At 37.0% G+C, this 24,406-nt stretch overlaps 2 protein-coding genes and 1 pseudogene across 3 annotated transcripts; 2 read left to right on the forward strand and 1 right to left on the reverse strand.

Annotated features, from left to right (window-relative positions):
* Positions 1-1,129: 1,129 nt before the first annotated feature.
* LOC143636527 (ranBP2-type zinc finger protein At1g67325-like) lies at positions 1,130-4,722 on the reverse strand. The gene is made up of 9 exons (XM_077104100.1): positions 4,676-4,722; positions 3,115-3,230; positions 2,794-3,046; positions 2,645-2,715; positions 2,449-2,494; positions 2,252-2,361; positions 2,106-2,145; positions 1,766-1,911; positions 1,130-1,339 (listed from the first exon to the last, which is right to left on the reverse strand). The coding sequence occupies exons 2-9, from the start codon at positions 3,154-3,156 to the stop codon at positions 1,337-1,339; spliced, it is 711 nt and encodes a 236-aa protein (XP_076960215.1). The 5' UTR covers positions 3,157-3,230; positions 4,676-4,722; the 3' UTR covers positions 1,130-1,336.
* Positions 4,723-12,899: 8,177 nt separating this feature from the next.
* LOC143636528 (uncharacterized) lies at positions 12,900-13,219 on the forward strand. The gene has a single exon (XM_077104101.1). It carries the CDS (start codon positions 12,914-12,916, stop codon positions 13,217-13,219), a length of 306 nt encoding a protein of 101 aa, XP_076960216.1. The 5' UTR covers positions 12,900-12,913.
* Positions 13,220-22,533: 9,314 nt separating this feature from the next.
* LOC143636529 (F-box protein At1g67340-like) lies at positions 22,534-24,172 on the forward strand (annotated as a pseudogene). Its single transcript, XR_013154254.1, has 3 exons — positions 22,534-22,747; positions 22,840-23,002; positions 23,349-24,172. The product of XR_013154254.1 is annotated as an F-box protein At1g67340-like (transcript).
* The last annotated feature ends 234 nt before the right edge of the window (positions 24,173-24,406 follow it).

The raw sequence follows: 24,406 nt of genomic DNA on the forward strand, positions 1-24,406 counted from the left end.
TCATGGTGAATGCTCATTTAGATGGTTTTCCCAGTAAGATATGGGATGGGAATGACGATGGCAGATAGAATGTAGATGTGTGTGTTTGCGTTTTTTTTTTTAATGTTTTTGGTCATTTTTCCCATAAATTTAAAAATGGGTGAATATAATATGAATGCTCTTACTCACAGCCTTAGTGGTTTGTACAAATTCTGGTTTGTCTTAAAAGTATGAAAAGTCACCTTTGATAGTTCAATAAATTACACGAAGGATGAATGGACATTTACTCTGAATATTAAGTGGTGGTAAATTAAACAAAAAGTCTCTATTTATGCGGCTTCTAACGGGCCAGACAAGTAAAAAGTCACAAAACGCGTTTTCATATGCTTAAAACGTTTACCGGCGACAGCACCAAATTTCCTGCAAGCTTAAACGACCACAATCAAAGCCTCTAGCTGTTTCCATTTCGCCCGCCCTCAAATCGGCTTTTAATTGACAAACAACACCATATAAACCTATAAATACGAGCATTCTTGCTCATTTTAGAGTCCCTTTACTCGCCACATCGATCTCCCGGTATTTTATAAAAATGATAAAAGATCTAATATACTTTTTTTCCTTTTTAGCAGTCTAGAAGGTTTTAAAAAAAGTGTTCTTCCCAATATGGTTTTGATTCAAATTTCGGATTGTTTTATGTATGGAGTTTTTAAATGCGAAATGGCTATAAAAAGATACAAGGATGAGTAAATTGGTTCAAGGTCATTACAGAATGGCTAAGCCTATTTCAGCCAAAACTTAGGCCTGTTTTGAGTTGGTTCAGACCCATTTTGGTTAGGTCGGCGCTTAGACTAATGCGCTCACCTCGTGCACCTCTAAAAACATAGACCTAGTTTAACTGGTTTGGGGCTTCTCATGACAACTTAACCACGACCATAAGTTAAGAAACCTATCAATGCTGGTCAGCAATCAGCATTTATTGACACTTTACACCTAGAAATAAGATACTTAAACCATAAACTGTGCTGATCAACACGACTGACTTTTAACGACCAAACCAACGGGAAACAAAAGCAAAATCCAGAAAAACAACATTATACCACTCGCTCATCTCCAAATTAAGATACACAATTGACTTCAAGACATTCCTAATTGTTCATAAACAAGAACCATGACAAAGTACCTATTTAATAAAACGACATATTGCAGAACACTTACCCAACCGACACGTAAATCTGAATGTAAGAGACCACAATTTGACAACAGGAATCACAAACCAGAGTAACTTGATAACCAGCAGCAACAGAAACAAGAAGACATGACTGACTTTCAGACCCAAACTGAGCAACAGCTGACCAACTCACTGGAACATTAGATAAATACACATTATTAAAAAAGGATTACATAAGTTGTACTTTTATCTATAAACAAAGACATTAGGGTTGTAATTTTATTTTTATGCTTAATTTAATTATTTATAACTGGAGAGTTGGTTTACCTCTTGACGGTAAACTGTGAGAGAAATGGAAATCTCTCAAATGTTAACCAACCCTGTTTTACTCATTATATGTACTGTTTTTGTTTATTTTCATCACAAAATCATATCTGAATCTTATCAGACTAAGACTAAAATTATAAACTGATGAGAAATATAATTGGTAATAGATGATAAGCTGTAAATGATTAAAAACAACTGTTTAATTATATGCAAGACGGCTCCAAGCGGGCAACAATATAACATTTTAAAGCAAACAACGAACAATCGGATTAAGTACTTGACAAAACAGACCTGATCATTATTTTCTTCATTTGTCGGTGAATTCTGGGATTCTGGTTTTTCTGCACCGCAATTCTGTCTGTTACATTTGGTCCTAAAAGGGTAATTTATGTTGTTACATTTCTCACACTTCCAGCTTCCCTCAGGCGTATCTGTTTCTGCAGCAAAAACAGGTACACAAACAAATCAGAAATCAACACTCAAAATCGCTTTGGACTGTAAAAAGTAAAACCAGATCCTTGAACGGAAGGCTGGGCTGATTAGTACAGGCCGGATAAAACCGGTACCCGTCCTAATCAGCTAAGCTTAGAACCATTTCCGCTCTGGGACCCTTTTGCCATTGAGTACTTACTGGAACTCTTGCTTGGTCTTGCAGTCTGCATACTAACACCCTATCAAAGTATAAACTTCAGTAGTTAGTAATACAAAACATAGAACATTGTTCAAAATGCTTCATTGCGCCAAAAAATTAATGCATATAAAGACAGCATATCAAACCTGAGATATTGGCTTAGGAGTGCTGCATTTCCTCATGTTACAAACAGTTCTAAAAGAGAAATTGACATTTCCACATTTTGGGCATTCCCAGTCATTTTCTCGAGCTCCATCTGAAAATTGAAACAATGGCAAACAGATCATAATAAACCATCACATATTATAAGCTTCAAAGCATAAAACAATTGGATGTGAAATACCTTTCTTTTGAGATGTCTCTTCTGGGAAAAATCCAGGCTTTGGTCCCTATTGAGTTTCAAGAATCAGACAATCAATCAAAACTTAGCAACACATGCTATGATCTTAGGCCACTAACAAAATGGGGTATATATCTGGTTTATGAATTTGAGGTCAATGGCCAATAACAGTTATATTCGTAGCAAGATAAAGGCGTACCATAGCAGTCTGGCCAATCGGCAAACGCAAACCAAGTTGGTCCATCAGCTGAGGTAAACCATAGATACCACCTTTACAGAAATATGTATTATTAATAAACGCAATATATAATAAAAACAAATTGATAGAAAGTAGAAACAATAAAGTACCCGAATAAGGGGGAGTGCCAGAAATTTGCAGAGGTCGATATGGGTTGCCTGCAGCAAGGCGATTGTTGTAGATATAAGGATAAGTAGAACCACCAGACAACGGAGCCTCATAAGGCGGCATAGATGTTGCATTAAGCAGAGATGCACCATAAGGTGGAACACCCACATACATTGAAGTGGGTGCAGCGGCCCCAGTATAAGCAGAAGATGAGGTGTAGCCCTGTGGGGTCAGCATTTGCCTTGGAGCAGATTTCTGTAATACCAACATTTGGTTAATAGACATATATTAAAAAAAGACGACAATGCGATTACACAACTTACTGAATTATGATCAGCTGGTCTAGGTTGTGTACAGTTACGCATGTTGCAAGTTGTCCTGAATGAAAAATTGACATTTCCACAGCTGGCACATGTCCAGTCATCTTCTCTGCGGCCACCTGAAATCATATAAATCTCCAATAAGTACCAGAACTTCAAATTCCATACTTAATATAACTCCAATAATATTTTAATATAAAGCCGGATCACTTCTACATTACACATGCAAGTGCAAATACCACTGAAGAGTAAGTATCACCTTTCACAAAGCAAGAGTATTTGTGCCTTTCAAAAATTTAACAGGAGAATTTTCTATGTATAAATAGTTAATGCCTTAAAAGTAACAGCTAAGGGTTATTTAAAGCTTGAATTACATATATATTATATGAGATCTGAAAGTGGAGCAAAATGAGTTCAAAGTTGGAACCAATTAATCATCAAATGCATTGCTAACCCCTTAAAACACCATTAACATGAGTAAAGAGGCGCTGGAAATGCTTATTAAAACTGCTACTGCTTTTTGAAATAAGCAGAAGCAAATAATCAGCTGGAGCAAAGTGCAATGCGTGAGATAGTGCTTGTGCTTGCATCTTATGTAACAACAGACAATAATAAGATACGCAATTATTTTAGTGTGCACCAATTCTGTGCATTAGAATTTAAAGAGGTAAAATGATCAGAATCAGATAACCAGTTTGAATAAGAAACTCACAACCAGCTACCCAAATTAGTAAATTGTCCTATTTAAGACAGATGAGAAAGTAAATTGGTATTATATGTAAAAGAATCATAACCATAAGCAGTTTGCGCCTATCCAAACACTGAAGAAGTGCTTATCTGCTGTGTCAAAACACAATGGGTAGATAAGCAGCTTCCCCCCTAATAATTGTAAAGGAATGAGCTAAAGATATAAAATTTAGCGCATGTAGCCCTTCGATGAAGTCCATTGGTGTGTTATAGATATAAAGTTGGGAGCGTGTAAGGGTTGTAGCAAGCCTGTCAAAGCAACATTTTTGTAGTTTGCTCTTTGACACACGCTGCGTCCTTCTCTTATAAGTTAGGGTAACAAGGTAGGACCTAGGAACATTCAGCTATCCTATTGTAAGAAATTGACGTCTTTTCCTCACACGTCAAAGCATCAGCTTGATTTGATGCCTTACTAATTATGTTTATCATGTGAGGAAAATACATCAATTTATTACAAAAAGAGAGTTGAACAATCCAAGGCCCTACCTTGTTACCCTAACTTATAAGAGAATGTAGTGTGTTTCAAAGAGCAAACAATGAAAATGATGCTTTGGCAGGCGTGCTACAACCCTTACCCACTCCCAGCTTTATATCTATGGCACATCAATGGACTTTTTTTTTCAGAGGGTTACATGCACTCAGGTGTTTGTGGATTACGTTTTCAAAATAAACGGATTGCTAGAGACTATACATCTATCAATTATCAATTATGTTCGTTAGCATATCGATAAGAAATGAGCTACCAAAAAAAAAAAACTAAATGAAAAACAACATGTAAAGGAGTGAGTATCTAGCATATCATATAGCATCAACATACCATCAGTCCTAGCACGTTTGACCGCTGAGGAGTTCCTGTTATCAACCTGAAACCACAACACAAACAAAACAAAACAATACAATTGATCATCAAATTCAAAAAATTAACAATTAAGCAATTAAACAAAAAAAAAACCTAATATTTGATATTCAATCAATTCATATTCATTAACCTAATACACATCAATCAAACAACGATTCGAGTGGTGAATTAGACAGTAATTAAAAATTACGATAACAAACCCTAACGGATCATGTCCGATCAACGAGAGGTGATAACGATCGAACAAAACAGCAATTAAAAGCAGATCAATGCGTAATAGGATTGAAATCGGATGAATTGGAGTTTGATTTCACCTGAGACATAACGACGACGAGACGGAGGTGAAATTCGTCGTGACGGGGCAGACGACCCGATGGGAATGAATGAATGAATGAGAGGGTCTGTGTGTTGAGTTACAATGGATTATTATTATTATTATTGGGTCAAGTCAAGAGTTGCAATGGCCCATAATAATATTCTAAACAAGCCCAATTGCATTCTAGACTCTAGACTCTTCCATAGAACCGTTTCGGGTATGGTCAACAAAAGTCTAAACTGGGTTGGGTAGGAACCGTTTCCGGTTATAGTTGGGTCTTTGACCGTTGATCGGGTTTTCCGAGTTTTTTTCGGGTCGGGTCGGGTTTTGACCGGGTATTTTTGGTTCTGGGGAGAAATCTAATATCAGGTCGTACCTATGGGTAGGAACCGGCTTGGGTCGGGCTCAGAACTGGGTATTTTGCACCTTTACATAGATGTGCACAAACGGGGTATTTTGTAGGAGCCGGTTTCGGGTATGGTTAACAAAAGTCAAAACCAGGTCGGGTGAGAACTGGCTCCGGGTATGGTGGGGTATTTGATTGGGTTTCCCCGTTTTTTTGGGTTTCGGGTAGGGTCGGGTCGAGTTTTGACCGATAAAGGTGGAACCGGTTCTAGCGAGTCGGGTCAGGTACAAGTCCGGGGAGAAACCCAATATTAAGTCGTACCCGCGGGCTGGGTACGAGTAGGAAGTTAGGAATCGGTTCCGAGTGTCGGGTCCGGAATCGGGTATTTTGTGCACTGGGTTTGGATCTCATAGGTTTGGTTAAATTCGGTTTTGACTTTGGTGGCCAAGTCCAATTCGGTTTATATATCAACCGGATTGTGATTTACTATCAGGACGAGTTTTCGTTATGTTTTGTTAGGTGTTTATGATCATGATTAAGTTGCTTAACTATCAATTATAGATTGGATTAATACTAAGTACGTTATTTATTTGTCGGTTAAATTAGAACATTCTTTCACTGTTTTGGCCTCGTCTATTGCTTACACTAGATAAGGACCTTCCTAGACAATATAGGGTGCTATGAGTTACTCAAGTTTCAACTAATAAGGGCGGTCAATCTACTACCAAAGGACAGGGGCGGTTGTCTTTCATAAGAAAAATGTTGATCTTGATCGACCCCTGTAAAATATTGGTTAAGCCCCTCGGTCATCTCCCATGAAAAAAAACTATGAGTCCGCCAGCGCAACTAAGCTCAGTGTTTCAATCCTATTGAGTTCTACATATAAAGATAAACCAATCTAACAAACTAAATCGTGTAAGCCTTTTAACCACCAATATTTGGATTAGCTCTATTATTTGGTTAAACAAAATAAAAATTCAATATCTGTAACGTCCGACTTTTAGAAATAATAAATAAAGTAATATTTAAATAAAGTTTGTTATTTAATCGTGATATAATAATAAGTCATAAATTAAAATGAGAGATGGTAGGCTTAAATGGATATGGACTTAAAAATAAAACATAGACTTGGTGAATTAATGGGCCTAAGGTCCATGAGGTAAGGGTATAAGTACCCTTAAACATTTCCTAAAACCCTAGATCTCACAATTTCATATCTTTCCATTTTTTACCAACACACTCTAAAACACACACAAATACTCTCTTCATTTCGGATCCAAATCCGAGAAAGAAAGAAGTCGTTGGTGTTAGAGCATCGTAGTAAGCAAGAAATACACCAAGATCCGACCGTATACGAGAAACCGATTCAAACCGGTTCGTCTAAGGTAAGTTTTATAACGAAAAGCTTGTTCTTTTAGGTTCGGTTTGTATAAAGGATTCAAGATCTAGCTAAACCGGGCACTAAAAATCAATAAAGGCTCGAACTTTATTCAAAACGAGCTAGATCTTAGTCGAGGATGATAATAATAACGATAGAAATATTAATAATAATAATAATATTAATAATACAATAATAATAATAATCATAATAATAATAATTCTCGTAAAGAAGAAAGACAAAGAAAAAGAAAGAGAGAAAGAAAAGAAAAAAAGGGAAAATGAAAGGAAAGAATGCAACTAAATGACTATATAAATAAAGTGAAAGAATCTTATAACACCTGGTTATGGTAGCTTAGTGCTAGAGATGTGGGATGGGGATCCGGAGGTCCTGGGTTCGAGTCCCGGCTTCTGCATCCCTTTTTGCGTGTATAGAAGGATTAAGGCAATATTGGAAGGATCAAGCGAAGCAAACCAACGCATGCGAAGCAAAAAAGTGCATGCGAAGCGGACCAGTTCATGAGAAGCGAACTGAGCCATGCGATGTGAACTGGGCCATTCCTAGTTAATCCAAGATAATCCAACAAGATGAACCAAACCAACTAACCTCGTCACCTCTATATGACCCGATATATTTTTAAGATAAATAATCCGTCAAAGCAAAGAAATATATAATATTTAATTAAAAGAAAGGTATATATATATATATATATATATATATATATATTGTATATACACACATAATAATATATTAATGAAACGGAACACATTATTATGAAGGGGAGATATATATATATATATATAATAATTGGAGAATGTGAACGGGAAATAAAGATCGTCGTTAAACGAAGTAATCCCGTTTGATTCGTTAGCCCAAACAAACGAGCCTAGCCTATCAAGTACGCTAGATTAATAAATACAAATCTAATTAATTATGTTAGTACGTGGTTAATTAATGAATATATGTGTTAAACAGTTAGCCGCGCACAACTCAGGAAGGACATTACTATAAACGGTGAATGTAACAGGATCCATATGAGTTCTAGCCCCTTTTATGTGTTATGTTTTCGGGGCTGTGTGCATACTACGATGTGTTTAAATTTATACACTTAACTTAAATGGTAAGTGTATATTAGATACATGTTTGTGTATGAATGTGAACGTTATGGATTGATTAATTAGTATACACGTAATGTTATATTACTTATGATTGAGGGAATTAGAAGGAAATGAAATGAAGTTAGAATGGTATGGTATGTTAGAGGGCACTGGGCCTTAATAATAACCGAGGTATGTAGGGCACTGGACCCTTATAATATCCAAGGTAAGTAGGGACTGGACTCTGAGGAGATCCAAGGTATGAAGGACACCGAATCCTTATAATTCCGAGGTATGTAGGGCACTGGACCCTTATAATATCCAAGGTAAGTGAGGACCAGATCTTTATAGTATCCGAGGTATGTTGTTAGTATGAAAGTATGAATGTATGTATGTATGTACGTATGTATGATTGAATGATAGACGAATGAGTAAGTATCAATACGTATCTTCGGACCGTATTGGTAAGTAAGTGGATGTAATGTACGTTAATTAACTAGAACTCACTCAGCGTAGCTGACTTTTAGTATGCACGCGGCAAGTAGAATGAGACAGGTTGCTTGATTTGGACACGTGGCAATAAGAGGAAGACTGACATCACTATGAGGAAGACACCGTGTCGTTTAATGTTTTATGTTTTATGGATTTATGTTATGATGTTTAAGACAAGATGGTTATGTTATGAATGAATGAATGACTTTTAATTCCACGAAAAATTTTAATTAACTCTGATTTTACGAATTATGTGAATGAGTAAATCCAACCAGCAAGAAAGTAGGGCACCCGGGTCAGGGGCCTTACAATATCACTCATAACAATGATGACACAATTGTGAGACATACATTTAACATCTTCTTAAAAGATCCAGGAAAGAAAACGAAAGTGATTTGGTCAATAATCAACTATTCTAACACTTGACCAGTAGACCGAAGTTGTAGTACAATGATGACTCAGAAGTCAATTGATGAATGCTAATGGGGACCGGGCCGGGTGGGTATCGTAGGGATGTTCTTACCATATTTCGTTAGTTTTTCATAAATATTTTAAATATTATTGTGTTGTTGTTAGGGATGACAATATTAATGTGTCGAGTAGTGATTTAGTTTTATACACGGCACACTTAATTTCATTACTAGCATGACCAAAGCTGACAAAGCTTGAAGGTTCACGGGATGCTGTGGAGGCAATGGAGAAAGCCAGTGCAAAGAAATTATACATATATATGTTTTCTCTTATAGTAAGGATGACAAAAAAAGAAGAAATAAAAATCAAGAAAAAACCTCATCTTCATATTATGTTCTCCATAAGAATATTCTTATTAAGATTTTTATAACAGAAAAATAATATATAAATAACAACGGAAACTAGCAAGAAGCTAGCGACCCGAGTAGGCGAGTACAAGTCATATAAAGAATTCGAAATTACACCAAGATCTTTTAAGATCTAGGAAAAGTAAATCACACCATGTTAATGTTGTTTAGAATTACCCTACATCATATTTTTGGAGATTGTTCTATTGATGGTTTTATATAATAAAATTCTTTACATTTCCTCGTTTCAAATCTGTATTCTTGAATTGATTCATACAATCCCAATCCTCGGAAGTTAGGATTTTAACAACATTGGTGGTTTGTACTTTGTAACATAAAAACATAAAAAGACTATATGATGCAGTTTTTGAAACGATCAATGGCTCGAGAGACTCATGATTAATCAAAGACGATAAACAGAACCAAAGGTTCCAAGAACAATGTTCTTTGGTGCTATGTTGGATTTGAATCAGATTTCGGATCAATCTATATTGATTGACTGCCTCCATTATGTTGTTGCTAGCAAATACCACTATTTTTGGTTTTGGCTCTTCCAAATCATTCCCGCAGGAGATCCGGACCCTTTTTTTTCTGATCTTTCGATAAAAAGATTCATTCTTCAAAACTCCATAATACATAACTTTCAACCCTAACTTATACTAAATTAAAAATGAAATAAACTTGGAAACAAGATAAATATAAAATATTAAAAGATAATAAAATCAGAATTTAAATTAGGAGATGCTACTGCATCATACTCCCCATCTTCGAAAAAACTCGTCCTCGAGTTTTGCCTTTGGACCATACCCACTTGGATCAAAAGGAACATCAACTCGATTCATCATCGTTACCACCATGACCCACCCAAAGAGCTCAACTTCATAGTATGCCACTACTCTAAATATGTACCGCTGGGGTCTATTGGGTTGTCAAGTATCTCTATCTCATTCTCCTCGTCTTTGAAAAAGACTCGTCCTCGAGTCTTGAGAACGCCGAAATAATTGGTCCCTATTTCCTTTTTCCTGAACTTGCCTATCATATTGAAGTCTAAATTTTGAAAAAAAGCAATCCGTTTTCTTATTTTGACTTGCAGAATGATGAGATTCCTTATGTTTAAAAATGAGATTGAGATTTCCTCAGTGTTGATGCATCAATTAAAAGGTGGTGTTTATAGTAATACATACATTTGAAAAAAAACCCTCATAATTTATCTCCTTATTTTGGAAATTCAAATTAGGAGAAAATTGCGTACTTTCCAAACCCTTTTTCGGTGATGGTTTCTTAATTAGCACCATCCAGTTAGAAAATGCAATCTTTATAGGATCCTTCAGTATTTTCGCTTTGGCTTCCACTTTTACCGTATCACCTCTAGCAAATGTAGGACCACCAAGAGTAAACAAAACACCAACATTAACAATATCATCTTTGTGGAAATCTTCATAAAAAGACATTTGCCTACTTTTCATGCACCTCAGATCTTATAGCATGATCTTTCTTGTCTTCCATTTGATCGTCCTTCTGCATGGTAATCCCGTTAATAGCTTTTTGCATAAACAAATATTCTTCTTTATCAAAATCAATCCGGTCATCATCGATCCTCGGTCCGTCTTCATCGAACCTCGCCCCGTCTTCCGATATACACTCCTGATAGATCGGTTCATAGAACCGAGGTGGGTGATAGTAAGACGGCTGCTGCTCTCCGCCGCCACCTTCGTCCCAGACGACGGTGCTCGACTCGGTTTCCGCCTTACTCATCTCCCGTTGTAACTCGAGATCGCGGACTCGTTTACGGAGCCGGTGGATCTCTTCAAGATCGCGGACTCGTTGTCGAAGTCGTTGGATCTTCATAAGATCCTGTGGGTCGGAACAGACTCCACTGCTGCCTCGGTCGGCGACTCTGCAAGTAGGAAATTAATCTTCTCCACGAGCACGTGAGTAGAAAACACTTTTGTCGTTGCCTCGGTCGGCGAATCTACGATCAAGCAAGTATTCACCACCACGTCGAGACATTTGAGAACCAAAAGCTCTGATACCAACTGATACAGTTTTTGAAGTGATCAATGGCTCGAGAGACTTATGATTAATCAAAGACGATAAACATAACCAAAGGTTCCAAGAACAATGTTCTTTATCAATAAACTTAATCAAAACTCTATAATACATAACCTTCAACCCTAACTTATACTAAAATAAAAATAAGATAAACTTAGAAACAAGATAAATATAAAATATTAAAAGATAATAAAATCAGAATTTAAATTAGGAGATGCTACTGCATCACTGTACACATGTAAGAGAAATAATTTGAATAATAATCTTACAAGCATCCAAATATCATATTATTTCAAATATCCATAGATAAATAATCCTATCAATATTGTGTTGCTAAAAAAAATAAGTGACCAAGGATAGTTTAGATGACTCTGGTTCTTGATAGCTTGAACAAATCAGGCTAAGACGAAACAACCGTTAGTCATTGTAGGAGGGAGTTTTCTACGATCAACCTCCAATGTAAGAATAAGTCAATATGTTATTTGAAGGTGATAATCAAGAGAGTATAAGTGTAAGTATGAAGGCGAGAGTGGGGTGTTAAGTCCTTTTATAGCGGGGTGTTCATCAGTGTTGTAAAAGTCGCTAGTCGGGTGGTATGGTGGGGACTAGCGATTAATCAGGATTAATAAGGATTAATCGGATCAGACTTTAATGTATAATTTTCAGTTTTATATATACACGCACACATTTTTATATGTAATTTTCAGTTTTATATAAGCACAAACACATTTTTGTCAGAAATTCGTTGGAATCTCGCCAAATACTACTGATTTTGGCTGCAATCTCGCCGAAAACCGCTCATTTTAGCTGAAATCTCACTCGAAAACAGTTGATTCTGGCAGAACCTTACCAGAAAAAAGCCAATTAAGTCCGATCAATCATGATTTTGGTTGGAGTTTATCATTGACCAATTAGGCCAAAATTAATCAGTGAAGTGAGGACTAGCGATATCGAAATTTTGGTTCCTGTTCAAGTTGAGATGTGAAACCAGCTCAATTGCTTGAACGGGTAAGATTTATTTACTCTTTCTAAATTGCAAGACTCTAGTACTCTACCCTTAAATTTTTTAGTGAAAGGGGATATCATTCCTTTCCGAGACATGTGCTACAACTTTCCACGCAAGCTAGTAATCTCGTTTTTCATATAAAAAGATTAGACATTTCTGATAAGTATTGTCCATGCTATATCAAGAAGCTTCTAAGCATTCAACAGTTTAATCTTCGAAGCTCGTAAGGCAGTAAGCTCACTCGCTTTAGGTTTAATGATTGGGCTACCCTGTCATCAACTTGAAACTTGGATTGTAGAATTACCATTCACCAATGCGTCCTTAGTTAAATTGATAATCATTGTTCCATGGTAGGGATGCGGGTATCCATCCCGAAAATTCAAAATATTTAGTATCGGTACTTATATTTGTGTAAAATTCAGAAGCTACCAAAACCATCCGTCCTTGTGGTGTGTGAATCAAAATGACCAAAATAAAAACAAGAGGACAAGAAAGAGTAGCAAGCAAGCAACACAACCATTTACATCCATAACAATATCCTCGCTAGAATCCAAAGGTTCTACGTGTTCAATTCCACATGCGTGTAAGCTTTATAAACCCAATTACAAAAATCTAACCAAATCAGTTTCCAATTCAACCCAAAAATCAAATCTTTTTATTCCCCTTGATATCAATTCATCACCAATCCGACATGGGTCCGATTGTATTGACTCAACTCGCCACCGGTCTAAGCGTCATAGCCGGAGCAGCCCTGTTGAAATCGGTAATGGATCAGAACCCAATGATGGGTCCGGGTTCGGGTCAATTCCCAAGATGCTCGAGCTGCAACGGAACGGGTCGGGTCAGTTGTCTTTGCAACCGGTGGTCGGATGGAGACAGTGGGTGTCGGACATGTGCGGGTTCCGGTCGGATGACGTGTAATAGCTGCGGTGGGTCGGGTACGGGTCGCCCACTCCCGGTTCGGATCTCGGTTCGTCCTCCCAACCAACCGTATTAAGTTATTAACCAACCAATTGGGTTTATTGTATTGTATTGTATTGTATGCTTAGTAAATTTTATAACTTGAGATGTTGTGTGTATAATATTGATTCAATTACTCTTTGAATATATATATATATATATATATACTTGTATTATTATGTTATGTTATTGTTATGTATTATAAGTTGAATTAGTTACATAGTGCATATTGCAATTAATAGAAACATAACATTGCTTCATATATACATTTGGGTATTTCAAAATTCAAAGTAAAGTAGTCTTGTATTACAGTAGCTTATTCATACTTTCTTTAATAGATTATTTGAGCACGGTCACATTCTTAACTGATGATTATTTCTTGCACTATGTGGCTGTTTCACTGTATTATGAAGTATATAAGATGTAGGTCGAATAATTGACCAGGAAATTTAACGATGACTCCTGAAGGATTTGCTTTGTTAGGAATGATCGGTCTCCGGATATAACGGTTACTTGAAAAATGAGAACAGTAAAAACAAACGAAAATGGAGCAGACACAATATGATATTAAAAGTTTTTGTTGGCTATTTCAGAAAGCAATCAGCAGAGATTAGTTTTAATAAGTAATCCCAAACACCGCCGTAAAGGGCATTTTGGACCTTTCGCCATGCTGGTTGATTGTATGTCAAAGATCTTGGTTGTATACTTAGAACTGCATATGTTTCGAGTTTTGACATATCTAGGTTGCAGTATGTTGACTGTCTTCCAAGGTTTTTCCATTGACCGCTTTTGTTTTTTGAGCAACGAATTTTGTTCAAAAAGAAAAAATGGAGACTTGAACCTAAGATCTCCCAATCCTATGATGTTTTAAAAGTCCTGTCTTTGTCAATGTGTCACCAACAGAACATTAGATGCTAGTTACTTTGGCTATTTTTTCTCTCTTCATTTTGTGGGTCCCGTGTTCTCGAAAAAATGTGACACACATAGTAAAAATAACATTAAAAATAACATTCGTTAAAACTTTCATTTTATAACCAGAATATTCTTGGAAATTCAAATCTAAATGTCATAATAAGTTAATAACAATTGGTGGTGTGGCGGTAACTAACTAGTATGCAGATGATTCTCCTTTAGTAGGGTCTCAAGTTCGAATTTTGCTTTCACTAATTTCCTACATAAGCGACCTACCTAGGAAAAACTATGATTTACCTGATCCTGTTTTTTAGCTGGATATTGATGGGTCTCGGGAGTTTTCTCGTAACGGATTCTCATGCTTAAAAAATAACAATTTTTTTTTACTTTTTCTTAACATTACAGAAAATCTTTTTAGGGTACAATTTTCCTACATAGATCCTCCCTTGTGACCGACCATATAACAACCTGAGTCAACCTCAAACCTAGTATGAATCAGCTTCAAGAGCCTACATTAATCGACCTAGTTAGTTGCATAGTCTGAGTCACAGTTGACGTGTTAGAACTTAGAATGTTCGTTTAAATCGAGTGAAATCATGTCCTTTATCTTTTCTATTGTGTTTATTTTTTCTTAGGTGGGTATGTGTTCTTAAGATAAATATAAAATTATCTTGTGGTAGATCTAGGTTGGCTTTGGCTATCAATGGTTAATTCCATAATCAAAGGCTGAATTAAATGAAAATCTTGATGCTGGATCTATTGGCACCAAAGTAAGTGTTCATTTGAAGTAAACTGATAAGGCCTACCAAAATAATAACTAAAATGCCAAGTTAAACATGACTTAGAGAAATGGCAACAATGTTTGTGGTTTGATATCATGTGAATGAGCATGATCAAGACCATGTGCTTAGGAGACATCTAAATCTTGCTTTTCTATTTTCAAAAGGTGTTTATTTACAAAGTTTTATGTTTACTTTCAAAACACACCTTTACATAACCAACTTGGATATTTTTACTGTGTCAACATCAATTACAATAGAATAAGACACTCAAGGATGCCCTAGTACTTTTTTGCATAAAGTATAATTTCTTTAATTTTAAAAGCAATAAATTGTTGGGGTTTAACTCGAACGAGTTACGAGACGATTGTGTCAACTAATATATTTGACCATTGATGACGCTCCCCGAATAAGTTAGACGATTGTACTTTGAGTTATAATACATATATGTTATGCAAGACCATCCATATATGCTTTGCTATTATGCATCTCTTACTATGCACACTAATATGTGTGTCCTCCGAAACCATCCATATTATATGCTTCAAATTGGGTCCTCTCTAACATCACCTCTTTATCTTTATAAGACCATTTGTTGTGGGTTAACTAAAAAATGTAACACTTTGATATGCCACTACCACGTGGGCAATAGGCTTTAACTAACCTACCATTTGACTATCATGCTAATGGGCTGGCGCCTCCCATTTTAGCGCCCAACTTTCACAAGCTCATTTTGGTGTCTGGCGATGATGTGGCTTTGGCGCCTCCATTTAACGCCTACAACAGGTAGTTTAACGTTAGAGTGTGAATCACTTATCATACATGTAAATGTGTACATTCTCATGTTTGAGCTTAAACAAGATGAGCACTATGTATTTCACATGAGAAGTATCATAACTCATAAGGTTTAAAAGGAAAAGTCAAAACTGGAAGAAAGAAAAGGTCAACCTACCAATTGCTTGACTAGATCTTGTCGACTTTTTTGAATATGTCCAACATCATAATTAACCTTTCATTTCAATTTCTTTGAAGGGTAACATCAAATCAGTTTAAATTAAAATGCATACAAATCTGACCGTGCCCTTGGAATAGCATATAAAATAATATAAACCAAATTTAGTGTTCACCATATCAATCAAATGACATAGTTTTAGAAATATTTAACTTGTCCATTTTCTTAATAGTGCGAATGCCACCTTTAGTTTTCTGAAATGCAATTTTAAATGATATGTTTTTACGCATAACTAGAATCTAATCTTACACTTGCAAGTATTTGAACTCACATTGCTTTCGTGGTGTAATTTACTTTTTTTTTAACACCCGATTTTATTAGAATCCAACAAATAACTTGACTAGCAGGATGTTAGACAAGAACAACCACACCAAAACACATATACATATGAATACAAATACAACTGATTACCATACAAACTCAAAATGAGAACAAACACAATGTTCCCCATTCATCCCTTCTATTTCACCTCTATATTTTACCCAATAAAAACTATATTTTTGATATCCTCCTCGAGTCTATTAACTGAGACTCGTTTTGAAGAGGGCCTTGTTTCTAGTTCTTAATATGCACCAACTGTTGTAAGTATTACCGCTTGGATTGCCTTTCGTGCTGTTGAATTGGATTACCTCGTTTCAAGGTCTCCAACAACTTTTTTTACCACCAACTCGATAAGGAATTAGAAGATCAGGAAACGCATATAGATCTTACTTTTTGATCTCCTGGACTCTCTTACCTTTTCAAATTGATAAAAACAAGTACCTTAAAAAACATTTAACCATTTTGTCACAAAACACATAAAGTGAGTTATACATTTGTGAGTTAACTGCCTGCTAAGCAGCCGCCGTCATTCACTTTGGTGGGATGGTAAAGGCTTAGGCCTTTGGGTGAGAGGTCCAGGGTTCGATCCCTGGCAATGACGGTTTATTGTAAATAGTAGGAGGCAAGCTTAAACATTCAAAAAAAAAAAAAAAAAAAAAAGCAGCCGCCGTCATGGAACGTACACGTGGCTTGAACAACTAACTAAACAAGCCGCCAAAAAGGATCTAACAAATCCTATGTTAGACATATTGACTTACATTGTACGTACGGCAGGCATACCACCCACACATGCTTTCCCTCTACTACACCCTACTGTTGTACTGCCCATTGTCTCACGTGGCACACGCACGCCTTAGCCACAGCTTCGGGACTCAGCACGATTCTATCTACGTGTCGTATCACAAAAGATGGCTTGCACCAGCCACAGGGAACAAATCAATGTCGTCACAAAACCTACGGCTTTTGTCTTGCAATATACGGTACCTTTGCATGCATCTTAATTTACTTTATTCCAATTTCTGTTACACCCGAAAAAAAAATATATGTAATACAAATGGTATTTTGAATTAACAGGTTTTATAATTTTATAACAAGTTACTTATTTTAACCTTTAGTGTATATAATTTAATTAGACACAGTACGTTAAGCTAACAGGTTTTATAAAAGTTACTTATACAAGAGTTTATTCAATACCTTCGTTTAGAGACAAAGGTGTAAGGTCTTCAATCAAAAAGTTTGTAGATTCTAGCCTCACTCGTGACATAAAGAAAATTTTAGCTGCTTAGAAAGAAAAAAATCAACTTAAAAATACATTGGAAAAAAATCAACTTAAAAATACATTGGTTTCATCTACGGTATATATATATATATATATATAATTTTAAGTGATGTTTGAAAAGAAATAGTCGATGTAATGGGCACAACATCACCATGTGTAAAACCGTGCTACAATGATGCTTCTAGTTAGCTTTTATACAAGACGTGTGTAAATTTATGACATGTTAAATTGTCCTAATTTAACGTATGAAGAGGTAGGTTCCAGCAGAGCCCAGTTGGACCCGCAAGACTCACCTTGAAAAGGGACGTCTGCGCAGAAACCAACTGGATCCGCAGGACCAACCATGCTCAGAGACGTGACGTCCTTACGCGCAGTACGCAAGCTGTTCCCGCAGGAAATGCCTCCCAATGGTGAAGGACTCCGCCTGTTCCCGCAGCTTCGGATACAAGCCATCAGGGAAGGCCACCCGCGCAGCAAGGCTACACGCACAAGGCACTTAGCTCTCAATCACTCAGTGTCACCTGAAGGAATGAGCAAAGCCGGGGTCAATCCCGCACAAGGGCGGGAGGGGGAATACTCCCGCCCAAATAAGCCAGTCCGTACGATACGGGAAGATCTTCTGTACTGTACCTGACGAGGTATGGGCAAAAGATCTGACTAAAGATACGACAGCTTATTGACAACAGTATGGCGAGCAGCATGCTCCTGTACAGTATGTCACTATTAGCCGCTGCCTACTCACCAACTCCTGTCATACCACGTGCATAGCCGGCAGTTGGTGGAAAAGGAATAGTACACAGCAGGCCTGGTCACTATCAGCCGCTGCCTACCCACCAACTACCAGCAGGGCACGTGCGTAGGCCACTGTTGGTGGAACAGGAACACTATTGCAGCCGGCCACACCTCCTTGGAAACCTACCTTCGGCTATAAATACCCCAAATGGTATGATCATCTTATCTTAACACATTACCAACATATCTTATCATATTATACCTGATATCTGCTCTAGCAATCTCTTAATATACTTTTATATTTAAAGAGCAATCTAGTCTGATTCTCACGCCGGAGGGTGGTCACAAGGAGGAACCCCCCCCCCCTTCTCAGTGACAAGCTCACGGTGTCTGTTTTGCAGGTTATCAGAAGAACCATCTTCTCCGGGTCTAACCCCTCGTGGGAAACATCTATCTAACCCCCAGGTTACCCGTAATCTGCCCGGGGTCCGGTTAGTGTTTCTTCAACGTATGAATAAACTATGCGGTTACAATGCTGCGGAAATCCCTTGTAGTTTAACGAATGAATCTACCTCAAAAGCAAAAACGTGTCACATTCAAAATCTTATATACGGTTTCACACCTAAAATCGTTTTGTAGTTTATGGAACATTGCTCTCCGATATATGCATGTTTGTGATGTTCTAAAACAACAAGTAGTCGATTTAGATGCTAAAGCTAAATACATGTCTAACTGCTTAATGACTAAAAACATTTTTCATTATGTATTTTTATATTGAATTTGTAAGATGGTTAAATCTAATTTTTCTAAACAACTAACAAAATTTGGTCACCACGGTACACTCATTGGCAAAGATTGATGTTTAAACATTCTATATGTAACATCCCGAAATTTCAAAAATGATATTAATTATATTACTTAATAATAGAGGGAAAGTTTACTCGGGTTATCGGGAAATAAATAAATAGAGTAGTAGTTGGTATGGGTCGGGCTAGTGTTGGGTAATGGATATGGGTTATGGACTTGGATTAATGGAGATGGGTTAAATGAGAATGGGCCTTAGGTCCATGGGATTTAAGGGATATAAATATCCCCTAACCCCTAAACTATCACTCATTTCATCCTATCCTCTAACACTTCAAAACACACACCACACACCAACACCGCCGGCCGAGGGAAGAACCGAGCCAGATCCGAGAGAGAGTGAGGGTTAGTTGTGATTAAACAAGTAAACGAGATCCAAACAAGCTCAAAAAGGTATGATTCTTGATCTTTGAAGTTTAAAGATCCAAGCTTTATAGTGTATAAACGACCGGAAACGGTTGGGGAACGTAGTGGGTGATGTTAAACCATAACAAGGGTGTTAAAATCGCCAAAATGATTGATGAAAACCAAAACAGCGGCTGATCTGGGCAACTTCGCCTGCAACTGGGCAACTTCGCCTTCAAAGCGATAACTTCGCCTTCAAAGCGATAACTTCGCCTGAGGCCAAGTTCGCCTAATTGATAACTTCGCTTACGGCTAAGTTCGCCTGATGACAACTTCGTCTAGAGCTAAGTTCGCCTGAGGCTTAACTTCGCCTAAAGCCAAGTTCGCCTGATGACAACTTCGCCTAAAGCCAAGTTCGCCTGATGACAACTTCGCCTAAAGCTAAGTTCGCCTAAGGTTTAACTTCGCCTAAAGCTAAGTTCGCCTAAGGTTTAACTTCGCCTAAAGCCAAGTTCGATTAGAAAATAAATTAAAAAAAAAACCTAATGAAAAATGTGTTAAGACAGTTAATGTAAATAAAATTTTTCCAAGCTGACCTGGCAGCTCGACCCCAGCCAGGGGCTCTGCCCCTTGGACCCTGCTAGGGGCTGCCGCCCCTAGACCCTGCTGCCAGGGGCGCTGCCCCCGGACCCCCGTTCGTTGTGGGTAGTAGTTAAGACTAGAAAGATGATATGAGTAGTGATAGTTGTTTGATATGTATACTTGTTATACAGTCAGTCATGCACAACTGAAGAAAGGGATTACGATTAACGGTGAACGTAACCGTGTTCAGGTGAGTTTCTAGCCCCATTCATTGTTATGTTTTCGGGGCTGTGTGCATACTCGATGTGTTGTTAATACATTTATCCTAAGTGATAAGTGTATGTCATGTGTGATATGTGTGATATATATGAATGATTGCTTGTCGGTACGCGAACGATCTTCGGATATTGCGCGTACTGTCAGGTTAAAAATAAAGGTACGAATATTATATATCGAAGATGTATGAATATTTCAAATGAATACTTGTCGGGGCGTGAACGATCTTCGGATATTGCACGTATCGACAAGGGGTATGGTTGTTAAATGAATGATGTAAAGAACGCCTAGAGTGTTCTTATGTTATAATGTAATTATTGTATATGTGAAGTATGTGTATATAGGTACACGAATGGCATGTGAGTTCTACGTTCGACATAGTAAGTTAGGATGGCAAATCCCTCTAGCTTCTGTCGGACATAGACTCGGCTGGTATGGCGTAGTTAAGGACTGCGAGCCTTATACGTGATGTAGATGATAGATGTAAACGTAGATAAGGACTGCAGACCTTATACGTAATGTAGATAGGCGTCAGCACAGGAAAGGACTGTGGACCTTACACGTGCTATATTTCAGCATAGGAAAGGACTGTGAACCTTATACGTGCTGTATTTGTAGCATAGGGGAGGACTGCGGACCTCGTACGTGCTATGAATTAGGTTGCAACATAGGGAAGGACTGTTGACCTTGTACGTGTTGTGGATGTATTTCAGCATAGGAAAGGACTGTGGACCTTATACGTGCTGTAATTGTAGCATAGGGGAGGACTGCGGACCTCGTACGTGCTATGAATTAGGTTGCAACATAGGGAAGGACTGTGGACCTTGTACGTGTTGTGGATGTATGATGGTATAGGGAAGGACCGTGGACCTTGTACGTACCATAAATGGTGAACATAGGTAAGGACTGCGGACCTTTTACGTGTTCACGACCTTGAGTACAGGTATAGACGGCGGACTATGAACGTACTCTTGGTAGACTGAGGTTAGTGATTGTAGATATGTATGTATGTATGGTAGCAAGTATGTATGTAGAACAGAAGGGTAACTAGTGAAGTATGGATATGTATCTACGGATATGCATGTATGTGTATGTATTGTATGGCGTTCGATTAACTAGAACTCACTCAGCATAGCTGACTTTTAGTATGCACGCAGGTGAGTAGGATGAGCCAGCTCGCTTGAGGAGACACGTGGCACTGAATAAGAGGCTGGCATCGGAAGACTCAAGACGTTTAAGTTTAATGTTCCGTTAATTTTGAAAGACAAAATGATGTTTTAAGACAAGACGTGTTTTGTTATGAAATGTTTTATGAAAGTTTTTATATTCCGCGAAAGTTTTAATGAACTCTGATTTGTAAGAACTGTGTTTATGAGTAAATCCAACACGAAAGTAGGGCTACCGGTGACGGGGCCTTACACTATATGTATTCAAACCATATATTTGAATTTAGTGGGTTCTTTTTTTTTTGGACAATATATAAATTATAAATAGCAAAAATTAATGATGATAAAACTGTTAAAGAATACAAAAACAATAATCATATCAATAATTAAAGGCCGAGCTTTTAGTTGGTATATATGGAAGCTTAACATAATTTATATTTAAATAAATGATAAATATATAAATATATAAATTACAAATATATAAATTATATTAGAACATGCAAGTACAATGATCTTATATATAACATGAGTTGAATAAAGTAAAAGTCAATTAGTTATTATTTAAAATAAATGAATATTTTGATTCATTTATAAGCATATCAAATACAATATTTTTAGATAATAACATTTTTATTACAATGATCGACACATCACGTATCCCCATTTTATCATATAACTTCCATTTTTCTATGTAATATTATCAATAATTAACATTTTTTCCATAATAGAATTCACTCTTATCAAACTCCTCCATATAGATACTTTACATGTTTAATATTAAAATTTCGTTCAAACTAATTTAATTCTAATTACAAATTAAGAATATTTATGTTAATGATTACCAAATTATCTACCATAATTAATTATAACTTTAATTTTAATGTTTTATTAGACGAATATTAGCTGTTAACTAACATAGGACTTTGTCGGAGACTATACCGTATCTTAAATATGCCATCAACAAACATTAAAGTAAAAGGATCCCAATCCCATGTAACCGTTACCACCACCTATATAATACACACCCTTTACATATATTTACACCACATTTGCATAAGTTCATAGAGAGAGAAACATAAGGTAATGAGAACAAGAAGAGGAACATGTTATCAACACATGATCATGTGTCATCAAAAGAGAATCAGAGATATTAACTTCACCGGAACACAAGTCAACCTTAAAAGATTCCGGCAACATGACTTTTCGACTGTCTTCCCGACGACATCATTTTAACAATCCTTGCTAAGCTCGGCTCATCCGCCGCCTGTCCCTCGGATTTCATCACTGTTTTATCAACGTATGATTCTCAAGTTCTTAAAAAAAAAAAACTAAATTATTAATATTAGCATTATTTTTATTATTTTTGTATTGATTATGTTTGTTGAACAGATGCAAGAGATTAAACGGATTAGGGCTTAATTCATTTGTATTATCGAAGGCGTCTTCGAATTGTTTAGCTGTTAAAGCTAAAAAATGGTCGGAATCTTGTCACCGGTTTTTGAAACGTTGTTCGGATGCCGGAAATGCTGAAGCTTCTTACACACTCGGCATGGTGAGTTTGATACACATGCCATCTGACATCTAATCACACACTGTTTTAAACGGAAGTCTGGATAAAGGTCATGTGGCCGTTTTGACTAAATATTTACAAAGTTTGACTATGGTCGTTCTGGCTAATAATTTTTAAAAAATTTGACACTCTATGGTTAGAACGGCCTTCAAATATTATGTAAATGGCTACTGAACAATAATTTAAAAGTTTTGACTTTTTTTTCTTTTGACTAAATGGTGTCTCAGAGTCAAATCAGACAAGGGTGGTATAGATTTAACGTGACCTAATTAAAATTGTTATTGATTTAGTCACTAATAGTTTGTTGTTAACTTGTTATTTTGTACAGATTCGATTTTATTGTCTGCAAAATCGAGAAAGCGGAGCTTCATTAATGGCGAAGGCGGCGATCCGGTCTCATGCGCCAGCGTTGTACTCGCTCGCAGTGATTCAGTTTAACGGTAGCGGAGGAATGAAGAACGACAAGGATTTGCGAGCCGGAGTTGCTCTATGTGCCCGAGCCACATTTCTCGGGCACATCGACGTGATCCGGGAGCTCGGACATCGTCTACAAGACGGATACGGAGTGAGTAAAAACATAGCCGAAGGGCGTCGTTTGTTGATCCAAGCCAACGCCCGTGAGCTTGCCAGGGTTTTCTCCACCACCCCATCGTTATTACTTTCTAGTAAACAACTGACGTGGAACCCGCTCCCTCACTTGGTGGGTCCGGTGTGCCCGTTACTTAGTGATTTTGGGTGTAATGTGCCTGCACCGGACCCACACCCAACAAACCAGTTCCTTGTTGATTGGTTCTCAGAGAACCAACCGACAATGGATCAGGAGGTCAGGTTATGCTCATACGGTAGTTGTGGGCGGCTTGAGACGACGAGGCATGAGTTTCGACGGTGTTCGGTGTGTGGAGACGTTAATTACTGCTCGAGCGCGTGCCAAGCGCTTGACTGGAAATTTGGGCACGGGATGATGTGTAGACAAGCTTTCGACGGTGGCGAATTCGACGGTGATGTTAATGAAAACGATACCATGGTGGTTGACAGATGAACCGGCCACTAACCACCGGTTTTCATAATAAATACCATAATTTTTGCAGTTGTTAATTGAAGATGTAATCCCTAGATGTTAATGCTATGCAAGTGTTTAAAAGAATAGTTTGTATGTTAATGTTATATTAGGAATGTAGGATATATTTTGTTTTAAGTGCTTAAAATTAGTATCATATTAATTATAGTTATATTAAGATCTTAACATAAGATGGTTAAAATCATAAAATTAGTATCATATACTTTCTCTATATAAAGGATTTGTGAAGAGATTAAAGACAAATATATATTCCTTTTGCTCATATAAGAAGACATTAGTTAATAGGTAATATTACAACTTTTATATTT

This window comes from Bidens hawaiensis, unplaced genomic scaffold (genome assembly GCF_021521415.1).
Source record: "Bidens hawaiensis isolate Kalapana, Puna unplaced genomic scaffold, B.hawaiensis_p1.1 tig00007984_1, whole genome shotgun sequence".
NCBI lineage: Eukaryota > Viridiplantae > Streptophyta > Magnoliopsida > Asterales > Asteraceae > Bidens > Bidens hawaiensis.

What these genes read in the sequence shown, in the direction of transcription:
- LOC143636527 (XM_077104100.1), bottom strand. Translation starts at nt 3,156, where the DNA reads ATGCGTAACTGTACACAACCTAGACCAGCTGATCATAATTCA. An exon ending in CGATTGGCCAGACTGCTATG is followed by an intron (nt 2,495 to 2,644) that starts GTACGCCTTTAT and finishes GAAACTCAATAG; the next exon opens with GGACCAAAGCCTGGATTTTT. An exon ending in CTCCTAAGCCAATATCTCAG is followed by an intron (nt 2,146 to 2,251) that starts GTTTGATATGCT and finishes ATACTTTGATAG; the next exon opens with GGTGTTAGTATGCAGACTGC.
- LOC143636528 (XM_077104101.1), top strand. Translation starts at nt 12,914, where the DNA reads ATGGGTCCGATTGTATTGACTCAACTCGCCACCGGTCTAAGCGTCATA.